This window comes from Python bivittatus, unplaced genomic scaffold (assembly GCF_059951505.1).
Source record: "Python bivittatus isolate LINGU-HERP-01145 unplaced genomic scaffold, Pbiv_v1 ctg000330_np1212, whole genome shotgun sequence".
In the NCBI taxonomy this organism is placed as follows: Eukaryota; Metazoa; Chordata; class Lepidosauria; order Squamata; family Pythonidae; genus Python; species Python bivittatus.
Window position 1 is genome coordinate 43,843,933 of NW_028277058.1, and position 27,307 is coordinate 43,871,239.

The window sequence follows — 27,307 nt, forward strand, 5'->3', positions numbered from 1 at the left end:
GTTGTTCTGTATTTTATATTCCGATATGGCCTAATGGCCAATCAATAAAGTAAAGCATTTGGTAATTCTTCTTCCTTTTATCACATTAGAAATTGCAGCTGAGAGCAATGATGAGGCAGCATCCACGCTTCTCGAGGGGTACAGCCAGTTTTGGAGCTTGAGGTTGATCATTCCTCCCCCAGAGAGAATGGGAGCAAAGCTGGATCTACCTCTTCTGATCTGAACCACCTCTATGTTCATCTTGAGAATAACAAGGAGAAGCTGGTACTAGATAGGTACTGGTGGGGGGTGGGAGGAAGAGGAGGAGAGAAATAGGAAGGAATATCCAAATAATGCCTATTTCTGAAATGTTCTAAGACACTGACGAATATTCTTAGAAAGTTGTTTAACAAACAATGAGTAAAACTACTGTGAAAAACTGAAAGTGCAGGGCATTGGCCAGGTGATGTACTGTAGTCACTATCAGAGTATATGCAAACGATCCCCAAGTTTAATACTTGGAATCCTTTAAAAGGACTGGGAAAGGTTTTTGTCTGAAATGATCAGTTAGCCAGTTGATAGAGCAAACAGATGAATGGTCCAGTTAGGTGATGAACCAGGTCTGTGAACCTGCAACAGGATGTATGCACTTGAGAGGCAGACAGACACTTATGGCCCATGAAAGTATTAAAAAGAATCTTCTCCCTTTACAGAGATAGGCAGCACTGACCCTCCATCTGTAACTGATCCGGCTATATTGTTTTGCTCACAATAAAGTTCACAGAAGTGGGCATGGATTTGCCTTGATCTGACAGATGGCTTTATTTTGATTGAAATATGCATTTTATTACACACACTGGGCATGTAATCCACATTTGAAATAATCTTCATTGCTTGATTTTATCAAGGGGGTTCTCTCTCTCTCTCTCTCCCTGAAGAATTCTGTCCCCACCCTTTGTCTAAATGGCAGCCGGAATGCATACTTACATGTTTTGAAAAGAAGTCATCTACCTCTTGGAGCAGCTTCTCCTGGCACTGAGGATTGGTGGCTAGCAGGTAAGTGCCAAAGGAAAGCGTGCTGTTGCTGGTTTCATAGCCAGCAATCAGGAACAAGGAGGCTTGTCCAGCTATCTCATCATCACTCAACAACGCCTGCTGCTTTTTCGGCAGAGCTTCAGAAGAATCAGCTTGGTGAACTGTGTCAGGCTGTTCCATGGCAATGTCACTGGTAGGGATCCGCACATCGAGCATCAACTGGAGAAAGTCTCTGCGTCTCTGTAAAGCATATTGTCAACAAATTAAAAATCAGGAGTCTGGTAGCACGTATTCCCACGTAAAAAAAAATTAAAAACTATAAATATATGGAACTGAAGTGAGCTGCAGCTCATGGATGCCTATGCCTTTTAATAACATTTGTTAGTCAGAAAAGGTGCTACCAGACTCCTGATTTTTTGGCACCACAGAGTAAGATGGCTGTGCCCCGGCAATGCAAAAGAAGGTATTAGTTGAACAGCAAGTTACCAACCACATGGACATATATTTATTCTTACTCCCTCCATGAAATATCTTTTCTGTAGAAGACAGCAAGGCCTCTTTTCTTCATTGCTAAATAATTACACCCACATTTTCCAGTCTCTTTTCAAAAGCAGAGGTGGGTAACCCACAGCCCATATGTCACATTTCTTCCCCAGGATTGAATCACTGATATTTGCTAGCAAAATTACTGTTTTCAGTGCTGCAAGTTTTGCATTATTTTTACTGTTGTTGCTTGGCTAACGTTAAACCTAAAACAAAGAAATCACAAGAAGTAATGGAATGTAAGAATGACCTTGGAAGAGGAGGGAAGAGATGCTGCCGAGGGAGCAAAGAGATAAAAGGGGGAGGAGCCTGCAACTGAGTAAGGGGCAGAGAAAGAAACGTAGAAAGGATCCGCCCTAACTGATCAGGTGGTAAAAAGGGATAGCAGTGGGAGATTTGTAGTTTCAGACTTGCAAGATTCTGTTAACAATGAAGTAGAATTAGTTCAGTTGTCATGTTTCTTGTATGGTCTACTTGGGAGGCTGATACAAGAGCCATGTACATGGAGAGGGGTGGAATCAGCCTTCAAAATTTAGTTCCGTCCTCCTTGGTGACTTTACTGCATCATGGTGGCAAGCCCTGTGAGCTGAATATGTAGCAGTGAGGAAGATGTAATTCATCTCTTGGAGGAAAAGTTACCTAACTCTTCATATAAAGTCCAGAAGGCCTCCTTCCTCTGCCCAGCTGAACTAAACGCAATCTGGAGAAGACTGTGTTTTTTTCTTTCAATTTTCTTTTTTCTGAAAAGCAGTCCAGCAGCCTGAATTTGGGATCAGATTCCAAATCTTTATGGGTCGAGTCCTTAACACTATCTCTGAAGTGGGAAAGCTCCATGCCCAGCTATCATCAATAAATGCATTAAGACAGCATCCACAAATCACGTAACCTATGATTTCCTTTACTGTTGGTTTGTTGGACAAGCCAGAGCCACTCTTGCAGGCCAGCAATGACTTGTGTAGGCAACGTGATTGCTGGCTCATTTTGCTTCTACTTTTCAGCAGCTATTATGAGACTGGCTAGTGACTTTGGGGGGGGGGGCATATAAACTCTCCCAAGATTACTCACCACCTTCATACATATTATGCTATGTCAAAAAACAAAACAAAGCAAAAACACCCACACTGTTATTTATCACAAAACATGGACCTAGGAACATTCAGGGGGACGTGGTGGCACAGCGGCTTAATGACGCTGAAAGTTGCTGGCCAGAAATGGTTGACACTTCAGTGGTTCGAGCCCAGCTCCGCGCAGCAGAGTGAGCTCCTGCTTCCTCCCTAGCTCCTGCCAACCCAGCAGCTCGAAAACTTAACGTGAGTAGATAAATGGGTACTCTCACCCTGGTGGGAGGAAAAATGCTGGCGGCGCCTTGCAAAGGAGACAGGACCAGCTGCCAGTAACACGGAAGCCGCGCACGCCCAAAAAAGGCGTGAAGCAACGGAAACCCCGCCTCCTGCGCTCGCCAGCTGGGCTCTGCTCTAGGAAGGAGGCCATGGCAAACCACTTCTGAAACACCTTGCCTTGAAAACTGCAGGGACTCATCCAGGCAGTCACCACAGAATCAGTCACGATTGCGGATATACAACAACAAAAAAGGAACATTCAGCAAGTAGCCTCTGTTAAACTTAGGGTCCTATACCTAGAATTAGCACAAAGCCTATCTCTTTTGCTATATGCTTCTTTGAATATTGAAAATAATCCCTGAACACTTTAGATACCTCTTGCCTTTTTTAACTTAGCAGGGTATATCCGCTCCCTTAAACAAAGGCCTTTAAAATAACATTAAGGTTGTGCTGACTCAGCAATGCATATGACATTCTCCTGTTTTCAGCTCCTTTCTCCCAAACCTGCCTTTGGTTTAGCTATCAGTTTTTACGATTTTACGAAAGTGAGAGTGACCTGACACACTAGCCTTTACTCCTCCATAATTCTGTGTAATCGTTAGATTCATATCCTGCCTTTTCTCTAGGAGCTCAAGTCAGTTTACAAGGGGATCTTCCTTCCTTTAATCTTCACAACATCCCTGTAAAGTAGACTGGGCTGAGAGAAAGTGATTGGTCAAATGTGTCCCAGTAAGTTTCTGTAGCTAAGGATGGATTTGAACCTGGGTTTCCAGATCCTACTCTTAAAATTTATGCATCAAGGATCAAGATACTCAATGATGTATAATGATGTGTTTTTCAGGGACAGCCTATACAACTTCCTCTCTATTTCCTCCAGCATGCTATGAGAAATATTTGCCTTATAATCTTTTAACTTTCATTCATTTTCCCCACTAATGACAAATGTTTCTCCATGTTTCTATTGGCCAAGTTTGATTTAAACAAACTTGAAAGTGTGTGTTTGTCAAAATTATAAGGCTGCCCAACTTCATAAAGACCCTGGGAGGCATATATTAAAAACAGTGAGAAACAATATTACAAAGTAAAGAATGATACAGTGGTACCTCTACTTACAAACGCCCCTACTTACGAATTTTTCGAGATACGATCAGCTCTGGCCCCAAAACTTTACCTCTACTTGCGAACTCGCCTCGACTTATGAACCGGATCCGCGGCCATTTTCCGCCCGTTCCATGTGGTCTGTGGCCATTTTCCGCCCATTCCACGCGGTCCGCGGCCATTTTTCCGCCCATTCCACGCGGTCCGCGGCCATTTTTCCGCCTGATCCACATGGTCCGCGACCATTTTTCTGCCCGTACCATGTGGTCCGCGGCCATTTTTCCGCCCATTCCACGTGGTCTGCGGCCATTTTCCACCCGTTCCACATGGTCCGCGGCCATTTTTCCGCCCCTGACACGAGGTCTGCGGCCGTTTTTCCGCCCCAACGCATGGTCCGCGGACGCTGGAATGGTAATTACACTGAACCTTATGGGAAAATTTACTTCGACTTGCGACCAACTCGACTTGCGATCAGAGTCACGGAACGGATTAAGTTCGTAAGTAGAGGTACCGCTGTACATGTCCGTAAGATTAAAAAAAAAAAAAAAAAGACTAACAAGTATAGTATCTCCATGTGGGGGAAAAAATCCAAAATCCATGTTAATCTAAATGACACAAAAAAGTATGCAAAGGGTTTTTTGGGGGGGGTGTGGAGAATCAGAAAGACTGGATATATTTTCATGTCTTTTGGCTGGTCCTATTAAAGCTATGATCCATCTACAGATTTTGGATTAATTTTAAGAGTGACTCACATTTTTGATTTGGTGGGCATATTCCATATAACATTTGTTTGTGCTGATATTAGATGCAACACAGTAAAGATTCCCCCCCCCCCTTTGCCTGTTTATAAGATTTGGAGGGTTTTTTGGGGGGAGGGGGGTGTTGTATGCCTTCAAGTCAGTTTTTGACTCCTGGTGACTGCCTGGACTAGTCCCTGCAATTTCCTTGGCAAGTTTTTGGAAGTGGTTTGCCCTTGCCTCCTTCCTAGGGCTGAGAGAGAGTGACTGGCCCAAGGTCACCCAGCTGGCTTTGTGTCTAAGGCAGAACTAGAACTCACTGTCTCCTGGTTTCTAGCCTGGTGCCTTAACCACTACACCAAACTGGCTCTCAAAAGATTCATTAACCTTACTTTATTTTTTATATCAGGTTTCCCTAAAGTTTACACGGATCTAAATAGCTCAGATATACTCAGGGGCTTGTGAATGGTGTGTGTGTATGTGCATGTGTATATGAGCTGATCAAGAGGCACAAACCTAAAAAGTGCTTGGGAGTGTCCAACTAGATCTGTGATTCCTTAGATTTTGGCTGCTTCAGATTTTACCAATAATCTGCCTTAACGCCAATGCTGTCCGCCATCTCACATTTTTACCGCCAGTTGTAGCTCAACACACCATTCAGCTCTTGCCCTGTGCATGGAATATTAATCCTTGAAAAAGCAACTTTCAACAGAAATCTACTTGACAACAATTATTAAAGCTGGTGTGGACACTTAGTCCCTTTTGCCATGCACCAATAAGTACATTATGGCATTAAGTTGTTTTCAGTTCCTGAATCTCTTGCGTAATCTGTCAGAAAGAAACAAGAGATGCAAAATGGGTGCAAAGCTACAATTACTTCAGATGCTAGCGTAAGCTGAAAAGCTGGTTATGATTCTTTATAATAGTTAAAAAGAGCAAAAGAAATATTTCAAATTACATTCCTGAAATCATGATAGGAAATAAACAGAGAGAGGGGAGGAGGCAGGAGAAAAGGGCAGATGAGATAAGGGTATGATGGAATCATTTATTATATATGTCAAAGGATTTTATCAGATCATTGACACAAGAATGGTGAGAAACAAAGGAACAGAAATATTTAACATACTGCACTTTGACTTCACATGTGGTTAAGTGGTATGACTCAGCTAGAAGGAAAGGCCATCCATTAAGTTCCTTGGAGGGGGGGTGGTCAACAAAACCAATTCTGGGCTCTCATTCTAAATTCCGAGGAATTAATTGGCTTAGCCGTTCTCAAGCCTTGCAACCCATTTCCCTGATGAACTGCATTGTCTCTTAACATCCAACATGGATAGTCCATAATGATTAAGATAGCAATGCTATATGAAAGTAATCTGGGCTTGGCTGGACATTGTTTTTCCAATGGAAAAACAATATCGAAGCACTAAATTCTGGTCAATGATGGTAATAAAGGGTATTGATTGATACTGAAGCACTATATTTCTGCAATTGTCATTCTGAGTGGAGAAAAAGGCACCATATTCCACCTAGGTAGTGTTTTGCAAAATTCCCATCACAACGTACAAGACAATTTTCTTTGCAGCTATATTCCAATGGCCCAATTAAACCGTTTACAAGATGAGTTATGAATAAGCCTCAGCCTTATGTAAATGCTCCTTTTTTCCACAATTTTTAGTAAAAACCCAGAATCTCCATGTCTCCTCATTATGCTTGATCTGGGAGGCTCAGGCTACCATATTCAGTACAAGTCATGATATTAAATGTACCCTGAACAATACTGCAACCTCTTATCTTGTTCCCATTCAGTAATCATCATTCCTTAATTTCAGCAAAATAGCAAACTATAGCTAATTAAAGCCTTTTGAAATTATGCCCAGGAGAGGAGGGAAAAAAGGAGTCATGTTGGGAAGGGCATTGAGAGTTCTAATATCTATCTTTCTATCTATCTAGTTTGTTCATTCATTCATTCCTTTGAATTTATTGGCTACCCAATTCCAATGGACTCGTGTAGCAAGTCTGATTTGATCCCCAGAAAAATATATCCAATTCTAGTCAACAGTTTGCCAGGGTTGAAGACAGCAAGGCAGGAAGAGGAAGGCTGGGGAATAGGGAATTCTGTTCTACAAATGTTATGCAAGTGGCCATAGGAGATAAGGCTGAGAATAGGGCAGCTACCAGCGACGCAAGGATAGGACAAGGAAATTTAGAATTTAATTCTGCGTTAGCCTAATATATGACAGGACTCTATAGTTTGGTAGAAGCTGTTCTTTGTCTCATTTAGATTTTTGTGACTGTAATAAAAGGGTTTTATATGTTCAGGTTGAATCCTAGATTTTCTGTGAGTGCACCAAGAGAGGATTATTGCAGTCCACCTAAGTGGGTGGGCAGTGGCACATTAAAACCTTGCTTTGGAAGAAGATCTGTAAACCATTTCTTCTCTTCCACTGTGCCACTGAACCCACTCAACCTGCATTTATTTACCTTTATGTATATTTGTGGGTAATACGTGACATGGATTTAGGGATTTTAACAGGTACAGAGGGAAGGAATATTCAATGGGAATGGGGCATAATGATCTCAGTTAGGCTCTCTTGCCCCCATTTTAAAGATAAACAGAAGTATTGGAAGAAATAGAAAAAGAAAATAAGTTTTGTAGAAAAAAAAATTAAAAATCCAACCCATAGTATAGATATTTTGCCTCCTTTACTTGCATTTTTTTTTAAAAAAAATCCATTCAATCGTGTCCAATTCTCAGAGACTGCCTGGACAAGTCCCTGCAGTTTTCTTGGCAAGGTTTTTCAGAAGTGGTTTGCCACTGCCTCCTTCCTAGGGCTGAGAGAAAGTGACTGGCCCAAGATTGCCCAGCTGACTTTGTGCCTTAGGCAGGACTAGAACTCACAGTCTCCCAGTTTCTAGCCTGATGCCTTAACCACTACACCAAATAGGCTCTCTTACTTGCATTACTTGGTCACTTAATATTAATTCAGCTTTTATATTCATGGAACATAAGAACTGCCCTGCTAGATCTGGCCGAGGCTCATCTTGGCCTAAGATTCAGGTTCTCACAGTGGCCAAACAGATCCCCCTCGGGTGTTTGCAAGCAGGATAAATAAATATTCTTCTCCAACTGTTGTTCCCTTGCAACCAACATTTGGAGGAACACTGAGTCTTCAAGACCAGAAGCTACTGATGGACCTGTCATCTATGACTAGAACTATGCACAATGCTTCAGATGTAAACATACCATAGATTCAACAAGAGCATTAGAAAGTTAGCATTTTTATTTTCACTCCCTTTCCTAATGGTTCCTAGCATGAAGACTGCCTTTGTAGCTGCTGTACAAAGAGTTGGCTTCTTCACTGAGTTTTCCACTATCGCCCTGAAATCATTTTCCTGGTTAGAGATAATTCAGATCCCATTAATGTGTATGTGAAGTTACTGCTATGTGTCCCAATGTGCATTAGTTTACCTTTACTTAAATTGCATTTATTTATCTTTTGGTTAACCATCCACCCAGTTTAAAGAGATACCTCTGTAGTTCTTCATTTTATCACCCACAGGCTTGACCAGTTCACTGCTTATCTCTAATCCAAGATCATTTCCAAGCAAGTTAAAAACACTGGTGCCAAGACAGATCCTTGATGGAGTCTTCTTTTTACTTCCCTCCACTGAGAAAACTGTTCATTTATTCCTATTCTTTGCCTTCTGCTTGTTAACCACTTAGCAATCTATAAAAGAGCTGGCCTCTTATCCCATGACCACTAAGTTTATTCAGGAGCCTTTGATGAAGAACATTGTTAAAGACTTTTTTGAAAAACTAAATACATAATGTCAATAGGATTATCTACATTCACATGGATTTTGATACTGCCCAGAAATTCCAAAAGGTTGGTGAGGCAGATTTTCTTTTCCATGCTGATTTTCCTACAGCAAAGCTTGTTCCTCTGGGTAGCTAGTTATTTTTTTCTTCAATTACTGTTTCTATCAGCTTGACTGGAACTATAAACTTACTGATCTATAATTTCCTGGAACATCCCTGGGTCTCTTTTTAAAAATCAGTGTCACATTAGCTACCTTCCTGTCCTCTGGCCCAGAGCCTAATTTGAGTGACAATACATAATCTTTGTTCTGTTGGAAATTTCACATTTGAGTTCTTTCAGAATTCTTGGTGAGACGGGTTGTTTTTTAAACCATACCCAATTAGACTGACCCAGACTCAAGAGAGACACAATAGCACCGGATCCTGGATCAGGTGGTTTCTTCATATCTCCCTATATGGGATGGGGAAACTTTTTATTTTTGTAAAACAAAGGTATTTTATAAAAGTGATGTGTAAAACTTACTAATATGTACATACATATATATGAATGCTTCCTATTACCTTTACATTATTTATGCTCTATTTCTGTTGCTGTTACTTCAATACTATTACTGTCACTATAACAGTGGCCTCTATTACTATTACTATATTATTATGCATCAATGTCTGCTTCTTACAGAGCCCATCCATCTTAATTCCTCTCTCTGGGATTTGTCTTCTCTGTTGTTGCTTTTCAATGGCCAGGACATAGAGCTCTTGCCCCCTGTGCTTTTCCTTGCTGGCTCTCTGCACCAGTTTTCCTCTGGACCATCCCTTTCCTCTGAAGGAAAAAATGCCTTCTTTCTTTGGGCTGCAGCAGCACCTCCATTCAACGGTGAGCTCCAAAAACACCCCTCTCCTCCCACACCTGTGTCAAGGCTGCTACTTTATTGGCAATTCTACTGCGCTGATGCTGGAGGAAAAGTTCACATGGGAGGGAAAGGCAGCAGCACAGGTGTCTGCAATTTTCTTAAGCAGCCTGCTCTTCCACACTTGGGTGGATGTCATCAGGTCCTCATTAAAGTATAGTCTCTCAAGATGATCTAGATCAGGGTTCCTCAACCTTGGTGACTTGAAGATGTGTGGATTACAACTCCCAGAATTCCCCAGCCAGCCTTGCTGGCTGGGGAATTCTGGGAGTTGTAGTCCACACATCTTCAAGTCACCAAGGTTGAGGAACCCTGATCTAGCGTATTTTCCCTTCTTATCCCAATTTATTTTAGTTGTTCAGATTCCTTCCCTGAGAAAAATCAATTCAGACTCAGTACAGTATCTTTTCTATTAAAGACAGATGCAACAAATTCATTCATTCTCTGTGATCTCCATATTTTCCTCAAGAATCCCTTTCATCCCTTTACCATTTCACTGCCCAACTGCTTCCTTGCCTGGTTTTCTGCTTCCAATCTTGCTTGTTCTGTTTCCTTTAAGATTGTTGTCGAACATCAAGCTTTTGGGGAAGGCAGATTTTTTTTCCCCACTGTGCTCTCCCCTCACAAAATCCCCTAAAGTTTTACAGACTCTTGTACATTACTAGAATGCTACGGTCGTCCCTTCCTGGATTTTTGAGTATTGTTTTCACTAATGCCCTCATTTTTTAGAAGTTTCCTCTTTTGTAATCAAATGTCACTGTGTTCACACTGCTGGCAATTCCCATTCATGTGTATGTTGACTGTATTAACATTATGTTCACTGTTAGTGGCTACATCTTGCACCAGATCATTGTCACTACTTAGAATTAAGTCTAGGCTTGTCTCCCCTCTGCTTAGGTGCAACAGTGTATCCCTAGGTCTATTTTACACTTATGATCAGATATGCCACCCATAATGATCCTATGAGGAATTTGGTCTTCCAATGTTTTCTAGTATGTTAGTTTTTATACCCTCCTTGATGTGAAGTCAACTTCTCCCCCAATGTGTCCTTCTTTATCCTTCCTATATAAAGTTTGTATCCCAAAATGACTGTATCTCACTGATTCTCTTCCATTAGATTTTTGTTATATCCATTATATCTATAGTTTCATTTGCCATTCAGTACTCTAATTACCCCATAGAGATCTTCAACAGATTACTCAAACAGGAATCTGTAAGAAGGGTTTCCTTCTTAGATGTGAGTTGTAAGGCAGGACATAAGAGTATTTCTTTTCAGACAATTGAAAATAGTATATGTTGCCCAAATATGGACTTTCATCCAACCTTCAAAAATATGTTTGTTTCTGGGTGTTGAAGCAGAGATGACAATGGGACAAGAGTAATAAGTAGGTATATCATGGGAAAACAATATTAAGTTCTTCAAAACTATAACTCAGGTCTAGCCTTAGGGCACAATCCAGACAAAATTAAATGAAATCAATTGGATATAAGTATTTTAACTGATGTGCTGAAATTCCATTGATTTCAGTATGGCTTAAGTGTACTTAGCTTTCCTTGAACTCCGGCTTTAATGGTTTGTGCTGCAGCTGTTTGAAATAAATCCCTGCATAATTGGGAAGTGTGTCAGTGGAAAGAAGGAAGGTGGCCCTACATTTTTGGTTACAGAAATTATGAAAAGAAAATTGAATATTTTTTTCCCTTGATTTAATTTATAAGATCACTGAATGCTTCATATCGTGGCACTTAGTACTATCACAGAAGACAAAGCAACATCCACACCAATCTTCCTAAAAGCAGGGATAAAAGGCCACGTGAAATGAGAAGCCTTCTTTAAGGGACTCAGGAAAATAACGTGCTGGGTAATCAGCAGTCAGGACTGAGTGCTTAACCTTCTGAGAAAAAAAAAATGAGAAACTAGCTCTTCCAAGTACAAATAGCTTATATTTTTAACAACCCAACACATTTCAGAACCATGGGCTCCTTTTTCAGGGGCATTAATTGTGATAAATACTTTAGACATTCCAATTCTTAGAAAAAGAATCCATTCATGTATGAAAGGCTGTTATTATTTCTACAGATTGCTCCAGCTTCTTCTCAGCATTTTAATGTGTAAAGTATTTACAATGTTTAATGCCTTGGAAGGAGGAGCCCACAGTTCCAAAGCATATTGGGTTGTAAGAAATATCAGCCGTTGGCGCTTTAGAAAATTAGTTCCTCTTTTTGCATGTTTTTCCTTTTTATCTTCTGTACCACAGGCCCACAGTAAAAGGATGCTATTTATAGCCAGTTATAGTTTTAATTACAACTCATTTTGGTTGATAAAAGTCCTATCTATGGAGGTGGTCCATCATTGTGACCTCTCCTGACTGCCATATTTTCTTTAGAACCTGATATCTAAGCTACACTCATGTTTCTAGTCTCTTCAATTCACGCCTGTTTGACCTACACTTTTGCCCTTGACTTCACTGATCCTGTTCCCTTTGTCTCAACCTTTTCATGCTGGAACATGCTCCGTGTCAACATTTGAAACAAAAAGTAGATCCCTCTTGAGACCTAATAACTTCCTCAGATGACCTCAGAGCCAGCCTGGCTTCTTGATCATATTTTGTTGCTATGACCATAGGCTGGGATGGAAGATTGCTGCATTTGGGAAAGGTCCAAAGAGTTTTAGCTTCTTCTTAATTCTAAGTAACAATAATATTAATATGATAAAAATGGTGGAGAAAATTGCTTACTTCATGGAGTAAATCCATGTGACATTGCCATACAGTATCAAGCAAACAAATTAAATAGGTTCTAAGCTTCATAAGATAGCATGAAGATGAAATAAACTAGACTCGTATGTACCATTTTTAAATCCTATAGGGAAAAAGATGGGGTATTAATGTGATAGATAGATAGATAGATAGATAGATAGATAGATAGATAGATAGATAGATAGATATAGATAGATGATAGATAGACTGACTTCATACCTTCCATATCTTTTCTTCACTGAAAGAAAACCACCAGTGTATAACACTCTGTTTAGCTTTGCTTATCTACACAATAATTGAGTTATAGAAAAATGTAACAACAGTGCTAAACTGAGAGACATATAATTAAATATTATATATTCTTTTTCCTGGAGGGGGGATGACTACAAAGCATTTATCATAAAACCAACTGATGCTGCTATCACAGAACTTCTTGCCCAGCATAGTTTTGCAAGAGAACAAAAGCTTGACTTTATGGTGTTGTAGATAGTAATCCTTTCCATTATTGCTTGTGACATGGTTGCTCTGGGCCATGTGTCTCCTGCTCATTGGTCATTTTAATCACTGCCTGATTACACAGGATGCAATTCTTCATTAATGAAAATTGCAAACTTTATGTCACATAAAGGACAAATACAAACCTTTCTCCAAATCTTCATTTTCTTTTTTTTTAAATTAATTTCTACTAAAAGCTTTTACATACAGAAGTATAGAAAGAAAAGAAGAAAAGGAGAAAAGAAAAAGTGCAGAAAAGAATAGTTAAAGAAAAAAAAAGATAGTTAAAGAAGTGACTTCCACCCTTCTCTACAGCAGTTACAACCAAACTCATTATCCCTCCTCCCTCCTTAACATTCAGTAAACCCTTCAGCTCTTTATTCAATCTTTTTTCAATCATCAAATCCAGAAATTACCATTTCACTTTTTTTCATTTTTACAATTTTCATTTCCAAATTTCACTAAGTAACTAAATAATATCCAACAAAGTATAGGAATATAAAACATGAATACATGTTGTAACCTAATTCTACTTTCTAAAGAAGAAATATTAAATATCAGTCTTGAGTATTTTTTTCTTTAAATTGGACTCTGATATCTGTCTTTAACTGAAAATACCGAATGCTTTTTCAAAGAAATGAATTTCAACTTCTGTGCCTGAATTACTATATTTAGATACAATACAATATCTGAAAAGGTAATCAGAAATAGGACACAGAAATATTAACAAGGGACCTACACTTGAAATGTGTCTCTTAGAATCACAATGACTGATTATTCAAGTCCTCCCTCTAACTTTTCAGTGCCTGCAGCAGCTAATCAGAAGCTACAAACATCTAAGCAAATTCAGTTCTACAAAATTAATGGAAGCCAAGGGTTTTGTTTACTTCTCACTGTTTTCACTGTAAATTATACATTGTCGAAGGCTTTCACGGCCGGAATACGATGGCTGGTGTGGGTCTTCCGGGCTATGTGGCCATGTTCTGACACCAAAACAAGCAGCCACTCGTTAACCCAAACCCCACACCCCCCCACACACCCCCAATCCCCCCCCTTCAGATCTCTATAAATACCCACAAAAGGGTCACATCATCCTGGGCACAGAGAGAACTGCTCCTGTCTGTGCTCCTGCCCTCTGAAGATGCCGGTCACAGATGCTGGCGAAACATTAGGAAATAAAACTTCCAGAACATGGCCATATAGCCCGGAAGACCCACACCAGCCATAAATTATACATGTTGAAATTTGTATGGTAACGTCAGGGTTAAATAATCTTTTCATTGTATAATCTTGTACAAAAGTCAATAAATAAAGTTTAAAATGACAAAATCTTATAAGAATGTGGTAGCTCAAGAACTCTGAAATTGCCCATACCTTGCTTGAAATTTTTCAACATTTCATCTCCTTTACTCTCAGATATGAGAATGTGAAAACTCATGAAATTTGGTAAACCTGTGATGGTTACGCCATTGTTCAAACTCTTTAAAACTTTAAATATTATTTTTATTTAATTTTGGAGGACAGTAGTCACCATCTAGTGGGGTCACAGGCACCATACTAATGATTCCCAACTAAGTGATTGGATAGCCTTCCTAACCTACTTGGCTGTGCTGGCTGAGAATCAGTAGACCTACATCTCTGAATAATGCCAGATTAGGGAAGGTTGAGTTAGATTGTCTTTAGACAAGAGATATTCAAACTCATGCTCGAATCATGCTTGAATTGTCATGTTCATTTGGTGATCCTGAGCAAGCCAGTCCCCTTTTAGTATTCTGCCCAGTGTGTCAAATTCACTGGCAATGATTAGGATTAAGAAAGCAGTCAGTCAGAGGTCTGCACACAACATTTGTACACAGAATTTCATAATGCTTGAATTATAGAACAAACAAAAGTAGCCAATTAGGTTCAGTCAGCATACTATATACAGCAGTGTTGTCCAAACTTGGCCACTTTAAGATGAGTGGACTTCAACTCCCAGAATTCCCCAGCCAGCATGGCTGGCTGGGGAATTCTGGGAGTTGAAGTCCACTCATCTTAAAGTGGCCAAGTTTGGACAACACAGATATACAGTATGTGCCTTTATAAGACTAAAGGCTCAGAGCTCATATTATAGCCCTGAAAAACTAAATTTGTTTCTGTATATAGATACCTCCATATTGATTTTAATTCAGTCTTTTGAGTATTTAATCTCTCTTTTGTTTTTCAAGCATAGATACTAAAAAATGTTACAATGCTTAAACTAAAAAATTTTAGATTTGCCATACACGAGGTTAAGAACAGTATTCTCTCTTGTCTGGAATTTTACTCCCAGATTTCAAGTTTATTACATTTAGGCCATGTTTCATTCTCATATATTTTAGCTCAGCCCCTTTCTAAAACACTAGTTTAGTGATTTATCTTAGGATTGAAATGGCTTTGTTTGCTAAAATTAACAGCTGGCTTAATGGGTGAGTGTGTTTTTTATATAAACTGGATGAAAATTTGACAAGTTAATTTATTTTTCATAAAAGGATAGTGTAGTAAATCTTTACAGCACTTTGAAATGGGTTTGTTTCATCAGTGAAGAAACCTTGTGGAAAGTCTATAATCTTGCCTTGTCAGCTATATCATGAGTATGGGTACAGATATTTGGAAAATGTACCCATATATAAATAAAAAATGCAAAGATGTTTAGGAAACATGGATTTAAAATACAAGCTGTAGTTTTAACTACTATATTCAAAAAGAAAACACAAGGGAACTGGTTTAAGAAAAAACTTGTTCTGATCAAGAGGACTGGGAGAGAAAAAAATTAATCCCAGCAAAAGGCATGGTCTGGTTTGTATTCAGCCAGGCGGCTGACCCTGGGCCAGACACAATTTCTCATCCTAACTTTTCCCTTGGGATTTTATTTGTTTTCGTTTGTTTTAATCTGAGTTACAGAGTAGGAACTGAACACTATTCAGAGTCAAGCTGTGATTGGAATGGCCTATAAACCCTGCACCCCCTCAAGTCCTGCTAGCTGAACATGGTGTGTGTGTGCATGTGTGCTCCTGGGAGGGATGAGTTAAGAATGTTGGGAATGTCTTCAAGCATATATACTCGCAACAGGATCACCTAAAGCATGAAGCTGGTCAACTAAAGCAAGCAGGCATCTATATTGAGCAGCAATGATTTAGGAAGATACCGGAGGTGGATTATCACTTCAGTGACATCATTTTTATACTGTACGGGAGAAGGCAATGGTAAACCACTCCTGTATTTTACACATGGATAGAAAATATAAAATTATTAATGATATAGTGCTGGATGATGGTTGGATGGCATTCAACATTCTATTGAGGATTTGCTGAGGATCTTTCAGAATATTAATAATAGCTAGATTAAAGCCTTTGGGACATTTACTTGCTGATTTGCCATGCAGGAAAAGAAAATCGGAAGCTGCAAATACAGAATTACAGTGGGACCATGGAATGTAAGAAATATGAACATCTTTCAAACAGTGAAGGGTGAAATGAATTGACTATACATTGGTATCTTAAGCTTCAGCTAATTAAGATGGACAGGAATTGGCCACTTTCAGTCAGAAGATCACACTGTCTACTACTCAAGCCATGAAAAACAAAGAAGTAATGGTGTTGCTTTCATAGTTAAGGAAGGTGTAACAAGAACAGTACTTGGCTACAATGCAATCAGTGGCCAAATAAAATCAATTAGACTTCGTGGACAACCCTTTAATATGATGATTATCCAAGTTTATGCCCCAACCATTGATGCAGAAGAAGAGGTTGACAAGCTTTATGATCAACTTCAATTTGAAATCAAAAGAACATGCAAGCAAGATGTGCTGCTTGTGACTGAAGATTGGAATGTGTATTAAGGAGCAAAATGTAGTTGGGCTGTATGGCCTAGGAACTGACATGAAGTAGAACAATGACGTATCAATTTCTGCCAATAGAATTATTTCTTCATTGTTAACACATGTTCAAACAACCAAAATGACACTTATATACATCAACATCACTAGATGGAGTATACTAAAATCAAATTGACTACATTATTGACAGAAGGAGGTAGAAAAGTTTAGTTTAGCCAACCAGTTTCCATGATATGATCTTGAGCGTATACCCACTATTTTCAAGGAGAATATCAAGAACTGTTTTGAGTCCTGAACCACATTGATCAGGAACCAGAGACACTATAGAATTAATTCAAAAGAAGTTGTTAAGGATGAATATGAAAAGAGACTGCCAAAGATCAAGGAACAGAAAAAGCAACCTGGATGTCAGAGCAAACTGTGCCAAGAAGAGAAGAGAAAATGAAGCCAAGAAAGACATCAGAAAGGAACTTAACTAAGAATTTCAGAGAGCTGTTAGAAGAGACAAGAAGCAGTATTACAATAACATCTGCAAAGACATTGAAGATGGAAGCAGACACAGAAAAACGAGGAAAGCCTTCCAAAAGATCTCTGAACTCAGAAGGAGGTTCCAGCTTCAAACTGGTATACTAAAGGATACTAGTGAACAGGTAGATACTGACTCAAAGAAGATCAAACAAAGATGGAAGGAGTATACTGAACTATAATGGATTCATATACCAAACCATGAATCAGGGTTTAGAACTCAAAGGGGCCATATTCATATGATATTATGAGGCAAAACCAGACAGACACATTAGGTCATAGCAGGCTGTGTGAATCAGGACATTCTATCCACTTCTATTATGAGGAACACACTGCATAATAAGCAGGAGAGAGGAAGGCTGAGAAAAAGATTGATGAGAAAAATCACCATAGGAAGTCCAGACTTGAAAGAAGGTCATTCTAAGACCTTTTGTTACTTGAGGGGAAAAGAAAGATGGTGCCTCCCCATTTCATTCCCTCTGCCTAAGTGGATTCTTACTTCAAATCTAACAGTGGAAGTAGTCACTGAATCTTTATAAACACTGTCAGTGTCTCCTCCTGCTCCTGATGGCATCAACCTAGCTTGGAGGCAATCCAGGCACACACACCTCTATCTGGAAATTTACTGTCTGCCTCCAAACATCTATTTAATGGCAAGACTGGCTCTGGGTGAAAGTAAAACCTTTTCTTTCATATAATTTGTAGGCATTTTGCTAATTCCTAAGCTTCTTGTTGAGTGAGTTGGCGAAATTCTCCATGCATCTCAGCAGTTACTTCTTGTGTTTAAATTTCCATTAAATTCCTTTTCCATTGATATGCAGCAAAAAAGCCAATTAACCAAATTTCTAGCCTATGTAAGTTGGTGGTTTTACACAGCAAACAGATTCATAGCTCCATTTTTGGAAGCTTTTAAAAAGCCACTCAGATGGAAACACCACTGCAGTCAATGTTCCTCCAGGGCTGAATCAAGAACAATGAATTATTAATCTGCATGACAGTTTTCATGATAGGAAGCAGTGGGAAAACCAAGGAGGAACTGTATGTTTTAGAAATTCCCCATTTGGGCTAGTTTACATTTGATTGTAGCTTTTATGAAACTCATTTAAAATTTATGTTAGCCCTTATCTGAAAAACACTTTTCATTCTTCTGCCTTCTACAAACAATTGGATTACAAATCAAATGTTTGTAAAATGTATATATATTTTACAGGCAGCCACAGTGCTGAGATGATGATGATGATGATGATGATGATGATGATGATGATGATTTAAAAGCTGCTATTTTAATAAAAGGATTTTTTTCATAGCAGTTTTACCAGGTCAACCAACAGTCCAGCTACTGCAAAAATATTCTTTTGGAAGTGACCCATATGTTTCCTCCCATCTCATGTTCAAATTAGCTAGAAGAATGGTCTTACGCAGGATTCTCATTAATAGTATCTTGGCTGATTTAGAATGATGATGATGATGAATATGATGATGATGATGACAATGACTTTTACTACTTGTACTTATTGTATATTGCTCTGGGTGCATCTTAATGTAGGAAACAGCAGAATACTAATAATTATGCTTAGTATAATAAGAATTAAATAAATAAATAAGAATTCCATCATATTCCAGAATTCTCTGAAAAGGTTACTTATCCAATCCTTCTACTTTTCGTCCCAGAATTCATTTGATCTATAGATACAGGTTTTCAAAAATAGCTCCTTACAATTCTGCTTCATGAGCTCAGCTTTCATGGAAACAGAAAGAGACTAGCTACTTTTCATGGCAGCAGATTTTACAAATCTACAAAGCCATAATATTCTTGTTGCTTTCTTCTTTTCTCTGAAGAAACTTGAAAGCCATCACTGGGGATGGCAAGTATATTGCTGAAGCAAACAGGACACATCTGGGTAGGATATAAGCAGCTTTTAAAACAAACAAAAGCCACAAAGCAACTTACAAAAGATACATTTTCAGGTACTGCCTTTTTAACTACTCAAATTTTGAGTGGAAGGTATAATTAAACTGTATTTAAAAAACAACAAATTAAAGGATTAAAAACAATCTCTAACCCACTTAGCCTCCCAGCTTAGTCCTGTCTACATTCTCAATTTGGCCCTGACCATTTCTTGACACATTGTGGCCCAATGCTGCAAAAATACCCCTTTGGCTGAAACGGATTGCCTGCCCTACCACAAGGCTCAGAAACTGGTGTAGGATGATATACTGTTGCCAGAGGTGGAACAGCTAATAGCTCCCACTTTCTTCCTTCTAGTCAAGATGCAGAGCATCTAATGCAAGCCAATTTATTTTGGCATCTGAAGCAAAAATTCAACAAGCACATCCTTTCCTCCCTGACTGTATAATTAACACAGCAAATTTTACAAATAAGAATTTTCTGTCCTTTCCTGATAATGCAAACCAGCTGTTTGAGGTGACCTTCTCTGCCTTTTAGCAGCTTCCTCCTATGAACAAAACCCAACACTGTTTGACTGCTATCATGTACTTGCTTAGTCACTCTGAACAAAACTACAAATGGCTGCAGAATTATACTGATCAGATCACTTAGTCCTGTCTTCAGCACTGATGGACAGCAGCTGTTCCAGGCTTTCTAGCCCTATCTCAAGATGTCAAAATTGAACCTAGCACCTTCTGCAGAGGGCAATGCATGTCTTCTCCTGATCCATCCTTGTAGCTCAGATTAGCAACACTCCCATAATAGTCTATTTTTGCAGGTCAGTTATTGCACTACTAGTTATGCATTATGCTTTTCCTATGTTCATGGAAAAAACAACATCCAGCTTCAAGAATCAGCTGTCATTAAACCTTCAGTGGAAGAACAGACCTCATATTCCACACAACACCAATAATTATATTTGAGTCAGAGAGGGATTACCCTTCTTATTAACAGCTCCCTGGAAGAAAACAATTTTGAGTTGCATCTAGAAGGAAGTAGGAGAGGCCTCTCATTTTATTTATGAATGAATGAAAGAAAGAAAGAAAGAAAGAAAGAAAGAAAGAAAGAAAGAAAGAAAGAAAGAAGCTTACATGATCGCCCTTCTTGTATACCATAACTCTGACCACCTCACAGCAACAATAAAAACATGTAAGAAACCATTTTTAAAAATCGAATTTAAAAAAAAAGTGCCCAGTGCCCTAAAGCAACACTCCCCAACAACAGCAGTCACTGGGCTTCAGCCTGGTATCAGTTCAAGGATCAAAAACATGAGCAGGCATGAAAGCAACAAATAGAAATGAAATACCTATAATAACAGAGTGGATACAGAGAAGAGTATCTGGCTAGCCATTGTTGGTTACATATAGCTGAATTAAAGAGATCTTTAGTCTGGTCCAGCAACACATAAAATGCCTTACCTCATTTGGATCCTGCTGATCTCTCAAAGTAATCGTATTCTTGATGAGACTGATAAAAAACCCATTCACTTCATCTCGTTTCTTATTTGGCAAAATGCGAAGCAGAGGGATCATTATAAATGGAAATGCAACTTCAAGAGAATTGTGAAAGAGCAGTATTAGCAGTTGTTCAATTATCAGTTAATACAATTACTCCCAACCCTTAACTTCAGGCTATTTCTTTTTTAAGTTGAGAAATGTTCTATTCTTTTCTCCTTTTTTGGCATTTCTAAATGACCTAGCATATCTTCTAAAACATAAGTGAGGTAATCGCAGGAAGATTTTTTTAAAAAAGGTTGTTCCAATGGATAACATTGACACAAAAGAACTCTATTATGCTGCAGGAGTTGCTGAAACACATTTAATGCACGACAAGGCTTATTTTTTAAAAAGCTCTACAAGTTGAGATAGAAGATGGCTCTGAAAACATGATTGGGAGGTTATGAATTCATACCCATTAACCTGTCTTGCTCTGAAAACCAGTCTGCCTCACTCAGTGTTGTACTAATGTCTGCATATTCTTTACAAACAATATTTACAGAACCCTGAAACCAGTGTTGTCCAAACTTGGCCACTTTAAGATGCGTGGACTTCAACTCCCAGAATTCCCCAGCCAGTCATGCTGGCTAGGGAATTCTGGGAGTTGAAGTCCACGCATCTTAAAGTGGCCATGTTTGGACAACACTGCCTGAAACAATTAAAAGGTTTGTCTTATGGCTGTGGCAAGGTTTTGTGTAAATGTACCATTTAATTAATGAACCACGAAGTAAAAGGTCAATGAAGACTTCCATTTGAGGAATTTGCCCCGAAGTACTTGTCCTTTATAGAAACTATCCTGCTGGCATTATTCTTAATATCTTAGTTATGTTCTCTGCACAAATTTGAAGCTTGATCAGTGATTGTCATATGAGCAGTCACTACTTTATAGAGGAGAACAGTGAATTTCTGTTTTCCTACTCTAATATATCGTTAGATGGATTCAAAACTTCATACATGAATAAATAAAATAAAACTGCTTTCCCATACACAGAAAGGTTCAATCCCATGTATGTTTACTTGGAAGCAAGTCCCATGTATGTTATTTGGAAGCAAGGGGCATATTCCCATGAAAGGATTAATAAGACTTTATTTTATTTTAGCCACACTGAAACAGTGGCCTCCAAAAGGAAGTTATAGCAACAAAAGCACCAATATTATGATCTGAATAAAACATAATAATAGAGCTATTCACTGTTCATTTTTAATGACATTTGTTAAACAAATTATAGTGCAGCATTGCTAAAGAGATGCTTTGTTTTATGTTTAAATTTGTGGGATAATGCTATTTGTGGAGTCCTTGGGGTTCTCTGAGCTGGTTGTTTTCTTGCAAACGTTTTGTTACCCGGCTAGATAACATCTTCAGTGCTAAAATGGAGTGAAATTTGCTCTCTGTTTATATACTGTGGTATGCCTTGCCTGTGTTGGTCCCCCCCACCCCCAGTTTCTTGATTAGGATATTGTTTACTGCTTTTGTATTTTTGGTGATAATCTTGGTGTTAATCTCTGTTTCTCTGGGTGATGATTGCTGGTGAGGAGATGTTCTGGTGTTCTGTTTCCTTTTTATTGTCTCTTTTGAATAGTGTGTAGATGTTTATCTCTATGTGCCTGTTGATGGCTACCATGTCTGAATGCCAAGCTTCCAGGAATTCCCTCACATTTTTGGATTTAGCTTGGTTCAAGATGCTGAGAGTTTCCCAATTGAAACTATGGTTATGTCTGTCCATGTGTTGTGAGATTAAGGAGTTTTCATCGTGTCTTCTGACTGCTAGTTGGTGTTCATGGATGCGCTCAGCTAGTCTTCTGCCTGTCTGTCCTACATAGTGGCTGTTACAGTCCTTACACTGTATGTTGTAGATGACTCCTGTTTTTTCTTCTTGGGCTACTGGGTCTTTTGGTTTACTTAAGATGTTTTGGAGGGCTTTAGTTGGTTTGTGTGCTATGGAATGCCATGTGGTTGTAATAATCTGTTGGTAGTTTCTGAGACGTTTCTGATGTATGGCCGTGTTATCCTTTTCATAGCTTGGGTTGGCAGAGATTAACACCGAGATTATCACCAGACATACAATTAAGCAGTAAACAATATCCTAATCAAGGAAGTACCAGAAAAAAAGGCGGCGGGGGGGACACCAATACAGGCAGGCCAGGCCACTGTATATAAACAGAGAGCAAACCCCATTCCGTTCTAGCACTGAAAATGTTACCTAGCTGGGTAATGAAATGTTTGCAAGAAAACAACCAAGCTCAGAGAACCTGAAGGACTCCACAGTTCAACTCTGAGCTACACATATTCTCCTCTATTAATGCTGCTTGTCTCACAACTATGTGATTGTATACTCTTCTCTCTTTGATATTTTTCTATGGGATACATCCAATCAGTACTGCTAATACAAATATTCTTAAAGATGGGATAGAGCTCTGTAAGGACAAATCCAGAAAAGAATCAGTTCAAAAGTTTGCAAGCAGGAACAAGATAAATACAGGTAGCCTTCGCTTAATGACAGTAACAAAGACCAGAATTTCCATCACTAGGCAATGCAGTCATAAAACATGATATCACATGACTTCGTTACTTAGTGACGGCAATCTGGGAGTCCCTGTTACCATCGTTAAGCGAGGACTACAGGTTGTTAAGCTAGGACCTCCTTGCATCTTCCTGCTGGTTTCCAACAAGCAAAGTCAATGGGGAAGCTGGCAGGAAGTCACAAGTCCCAGGTGGTTTGCAAGCTGGTCAGCGGGCGGGTAAGTGGCTGACGCAGTGTGGTACAAGCGTGGCTGGGCAGGAGGTGACTATGGAGGCTGTGTTGATGGTGGCTGCGGGACCACATGAGTGCAGGCCGGGGGGTCACTGCTGCCATGTGCAGGAGGGCATGTGGGGGCTGCTGCACCGCTGCAGAGTCACGGCTGGCCAGGCATGCACTATGGAGTATGGACAGGGGGTTGGTGCAGATGGGCGCGCACTACAGAGTACAAGATCCCCAGGATCCTGTACTCCATAGCCAGGCTCCTTGGGAGAAAAAGCACTGGGAGTGGGAGCAACTTGTGACCTTCCCTGCCAGCTTCCCCACTGATTTTGCTTGCGGGAAGCTGGCAGGGAAGGTCACAAGCGGCAATCACATGACTGTGGGACACTGCAACTGTCATAACTGTGAGCCAGTTGCCAAACACCTGAATCATGATCACGTGACCATGGGGGTGCTGGGACAGCTGGAACTTTGAGGATCAGTGATAAGTACCACTTGTTCAGCGCCATCGTAATTTTGAACAGTTGCTGAACAAGAGGTTGTTAACCGAGGACTACCTGTAGATCTCAGCTTATCTTGATCCTGCAGGTTTAATTAACTCATATCAGGTACCCCATAATTTATTTTGGAGCAGAAGAAAGAAGACAGTAGACGCATTCCTCAGATCCCAGAAAGCCTCTTCTCCCCATATGGGTGGGATGTGAGGCATGATAGAAGCAGGAAATTCATGTATTACAGGCTAATTCCAATCTACTGAAGCTGACTGATATCACCATAAAACAGAAGATGTGGAGAGTGGCTGCTTTCAGCAGAGATCACTGAACACATCCTCTGTGCTTTTTACAGTAATTTAATTAAGGAAAAAATAACTTAAGTCTTTGTGAAAATTTGACCCTTCCCAAAGGTCTCCCAACTCTCCCAAAGACTTGACACCTTTCAGAGCAACTAAAAGGATGCTTAGGCATCTCTAAATGCAGATGGATGTGCAACCCCATCACACAGCAGAACTGCCAAGAAATTTTGCCAGCCTTCTTGAATCTTTCTTAGCTTTCTCTGATATTCCTCAAATGCTTTGGACATCCATTTGGATTAAATGTTAAGGAATAGATGCAGTCACCAATGTGAGATATACTTACTGGCAAGGATGAGAAGAGGTTTAAATATTAAAGGTCCAAAGAATCTTCTGGTGTTCTTAACAAAAATGTCATTAGGAGTCTTCTGGGAATCAATACGGGTACCAAAAGCTACACTTGCAACAATATCCAACATGAAGCAGCCATAATTCCTACAGCAAATTCAAGAATGTGGCTGTTAATCTGCAGCTTCTATCATTACATTTTATTTTTCTGCTTTAAGATATTGTGAGGAGTTTTGTGTGTGTGTGTGTTAAATCATTTAAAACTTATATCCTAGCATCAAGAGTTATTTATAACAACATGCCAAACTACGTGTAGCTTCTCTAATGCTGATTTTAAACTGTATTTGTAATTCTTGCATTATGAAAAAAATCCTGTACTTTAAAACCACAAAATGGAAAACAACAATTTCTTATGCATGGTTCTAAATGCAGTACAACTCCTATTATCATAATGAAATCTTATGAACAGCTGGAAATCAGTCCCCCCTCCCTTTATCTGCACAGAATTTTCAAAGGACTGGTTCATCATTTGATGCTTCCCATATCAAGTGATAATTGCATTTGTGAATGTGACATCACACATACAATTCCAGAAATGGATCTTATTTAAGATGTCAATGGCAATGAAAACATTTTATATATTCAGTTGCCAGTTACTAGGTACCCAAGCTGGAGTGTAGAGAAATCAAATTATGTCTCTACATACATGACACAATCTGAGTTAACAGAATTCACATAGTTGCTTTTCACATTTGTGGCTTCCTTTCTCAGGACTAAGTCACTGAAACAAAACACAGATTTCTGCTAACCTACACATTAGCTCCTATGGGATGGCTAATAATTATTAGTTAGTTTGCCTACAACTAGCCGGTGGCATTTAAAAACATCTGGAAAATGAAATGAATGTAATGAAATATTTTCATTTTAAAAATAGAAAATAGCACTAATTGCTTTAAAAATAAAAAAAATTATATAAAGAAATAAACAGTTAAAGCCCCTTTTCTCTGCAGGAACAGCAATTAAGGTGATATTCAAGAGCTATTAATCAGTAATATGTGGATGAAAAACATATCAATGCAGTATCATTTTTGTCTATCTGCCATTTTAAATAATACTTTATTTCTTCAAATAAAATTTAAAAGATCAATATGTACTGACCTGAAATAGTAATTTTTTATTATTTATTTTCAATAAAGAAAAAAAAATCATTCTGATTCAGCCTGTCTGAAATGTCCTTTTCTCTCAGATTACCACCTAGCAGAGATTTTTATTAATTTAATGATCCCAAGTTATGGCATAGACATCTACTGCCTCACTGCAGCAGTAGATCACCAATGGTGGATTTTTACACGCTCACTTTCCTCCTCTACCTCCAGCACAGCCACAGGCAGACTGTAGAAGCTTGTACTTCATTTTTTTTAAAAATAATTGCAGCTAATTCTTTTTTCCAGACCCAGCAAATGCCCCAACTGAACAAGCCACGATTAAACTCAATTAGGATTTGCTTGGAACAAGCCAAACAAACTTCAAATTGAATAATCAATTCCCCCCAAAACTATCAAGTACCAGTAGCTATTATATCACAGTATAGGTGAAGGAAGGATGAGATAGGACTGCCTTTCCACTGACTCTGTGAAAAGGTGTGTCCTTTGAGATCATCAAGCAGATCCCTTGGAGAAGTCAATCAATCATTTTACTTTGGTCACTGACCAGCAAAGCAAAACAAAAAAGTCACATGTAGTCCCTTGAAGAACTTTATAATTTTCAGAACCTTTGCCTGAGTGGGTTTCATCCTCTCTTCCTTCTCCCATCCTTTTTTCTCTCTGTGTCATGTCTTTTGGATCAGGGTTCCTCAACCTTGGCCACTTTAAGACGGGTGGACTTCAACTCTCAGAATTCCCCAGCCAGCCTTGGTTGGGTTGAGGAACCCTCTTTTGGATAACAAATCTGCAGGGGAGATTTGGGACTAGGGAAGACTCTTGTGCTAACATGTGGAGTCAATATTTTGTAAATAAATACATAACCGAACCACCTTCTTCCAACAAACCATAGTTAAGTTTCACCACAATGTTAACTATATCAAGAAACAGAAATTTTGGATCTCATACTTGTAACTGTGCTAGAGAGAGGGAGTCTATGTAATCCAGGCTCATCTACACTATGGGTTATCATGACATGCAAATACAGTCAGAGCGTGGGTTTATTTCCTTCCCAGTTTTTAAAATTTCATTTATAGACAGCTTTGATTTGGATACAGGAGTACCAATCTTTTTACTTATAATCACTGTATTTGAATAAGTTATTATAATAAAATCAACAGGAGAAATAGATACCTACCTACCCATATCTTTGAAAGTGACAACTGACAACAGAAAAGGGAAGGGAAAAATTAAAACATTTGTAAAATAATTCCATATTTAGGATAGTTTGGCAAGTCAAAGACCATAAAACTGTCATGTAGAAGATAATTTATTAAAGTACCTTTGAATGTCAAAAGCAGTACCAGAATCTGCACAGACCTTTAAGTTATTCAGCAGGATATTACATGCCTCGTTGATTAGAGGAGTCATCTATAATGAAGCACAGATATATGGTACAATTTTAAAACACAACGTATTTTCTCTACATTAATTATATACTGCAGGAGCTAACTGATCGCAAGAGCTTCTCATCAGTGGATGAAGTTATTTTCTCAAGGAAGAAGTGACGTATTACATTTATACAAGTGAGATTTATGTTCTAAAATGTTCTCTCCCATATTGAAAGCCCCTGAGTCTCCTCTATCTTGATAACTGTGACAGTTATTCTTGGTCAGAAGAAGCACTGGGATCTTTCATGACAAAATGGCACCCACATTGCACATAATATTATTAAGAACTGGAAGCAGGGATG

At 39.0% G+C, this 27,307-nt stretch overlaps 1 protein-coding gene across 3 annotated transcripts in view; it reads right to left on the minus strand.

Annotated features, from left to right (window-relative positions):
* TBXAS1 (thromboxane A synthase 1) overlaps nt 1-27,307 on the minus strand; it is a 237,952-nt gene that overhangs the window by 54,714 nt on the left and 155,931 nt on the right. For all 3 annotated transcript variants that reach the window (XM_015889542.3, XM_025172010.2, XM_025171937.2), the window contains exons 7-10: nt 26,897-26,985; nt 24,414-24,562; nt 20,459-20,589; nt 967-1,254 (exon numbers count right to left, since the gene is read on the minus strand). In XM_015889542.3, the coding sequence (XP_015745028.1) occupies nt 967-1,254; nt 20,459-20,589; nt 24,414-24,562; nt 26,897-26,985 (657 nt within the window). The remainder of the gene's footprint in view (nt 1-966; nt 1,255-20,458; nt 20,590-24,413; nt 24,563-26,896; nt 26,986-27,307) is intronic.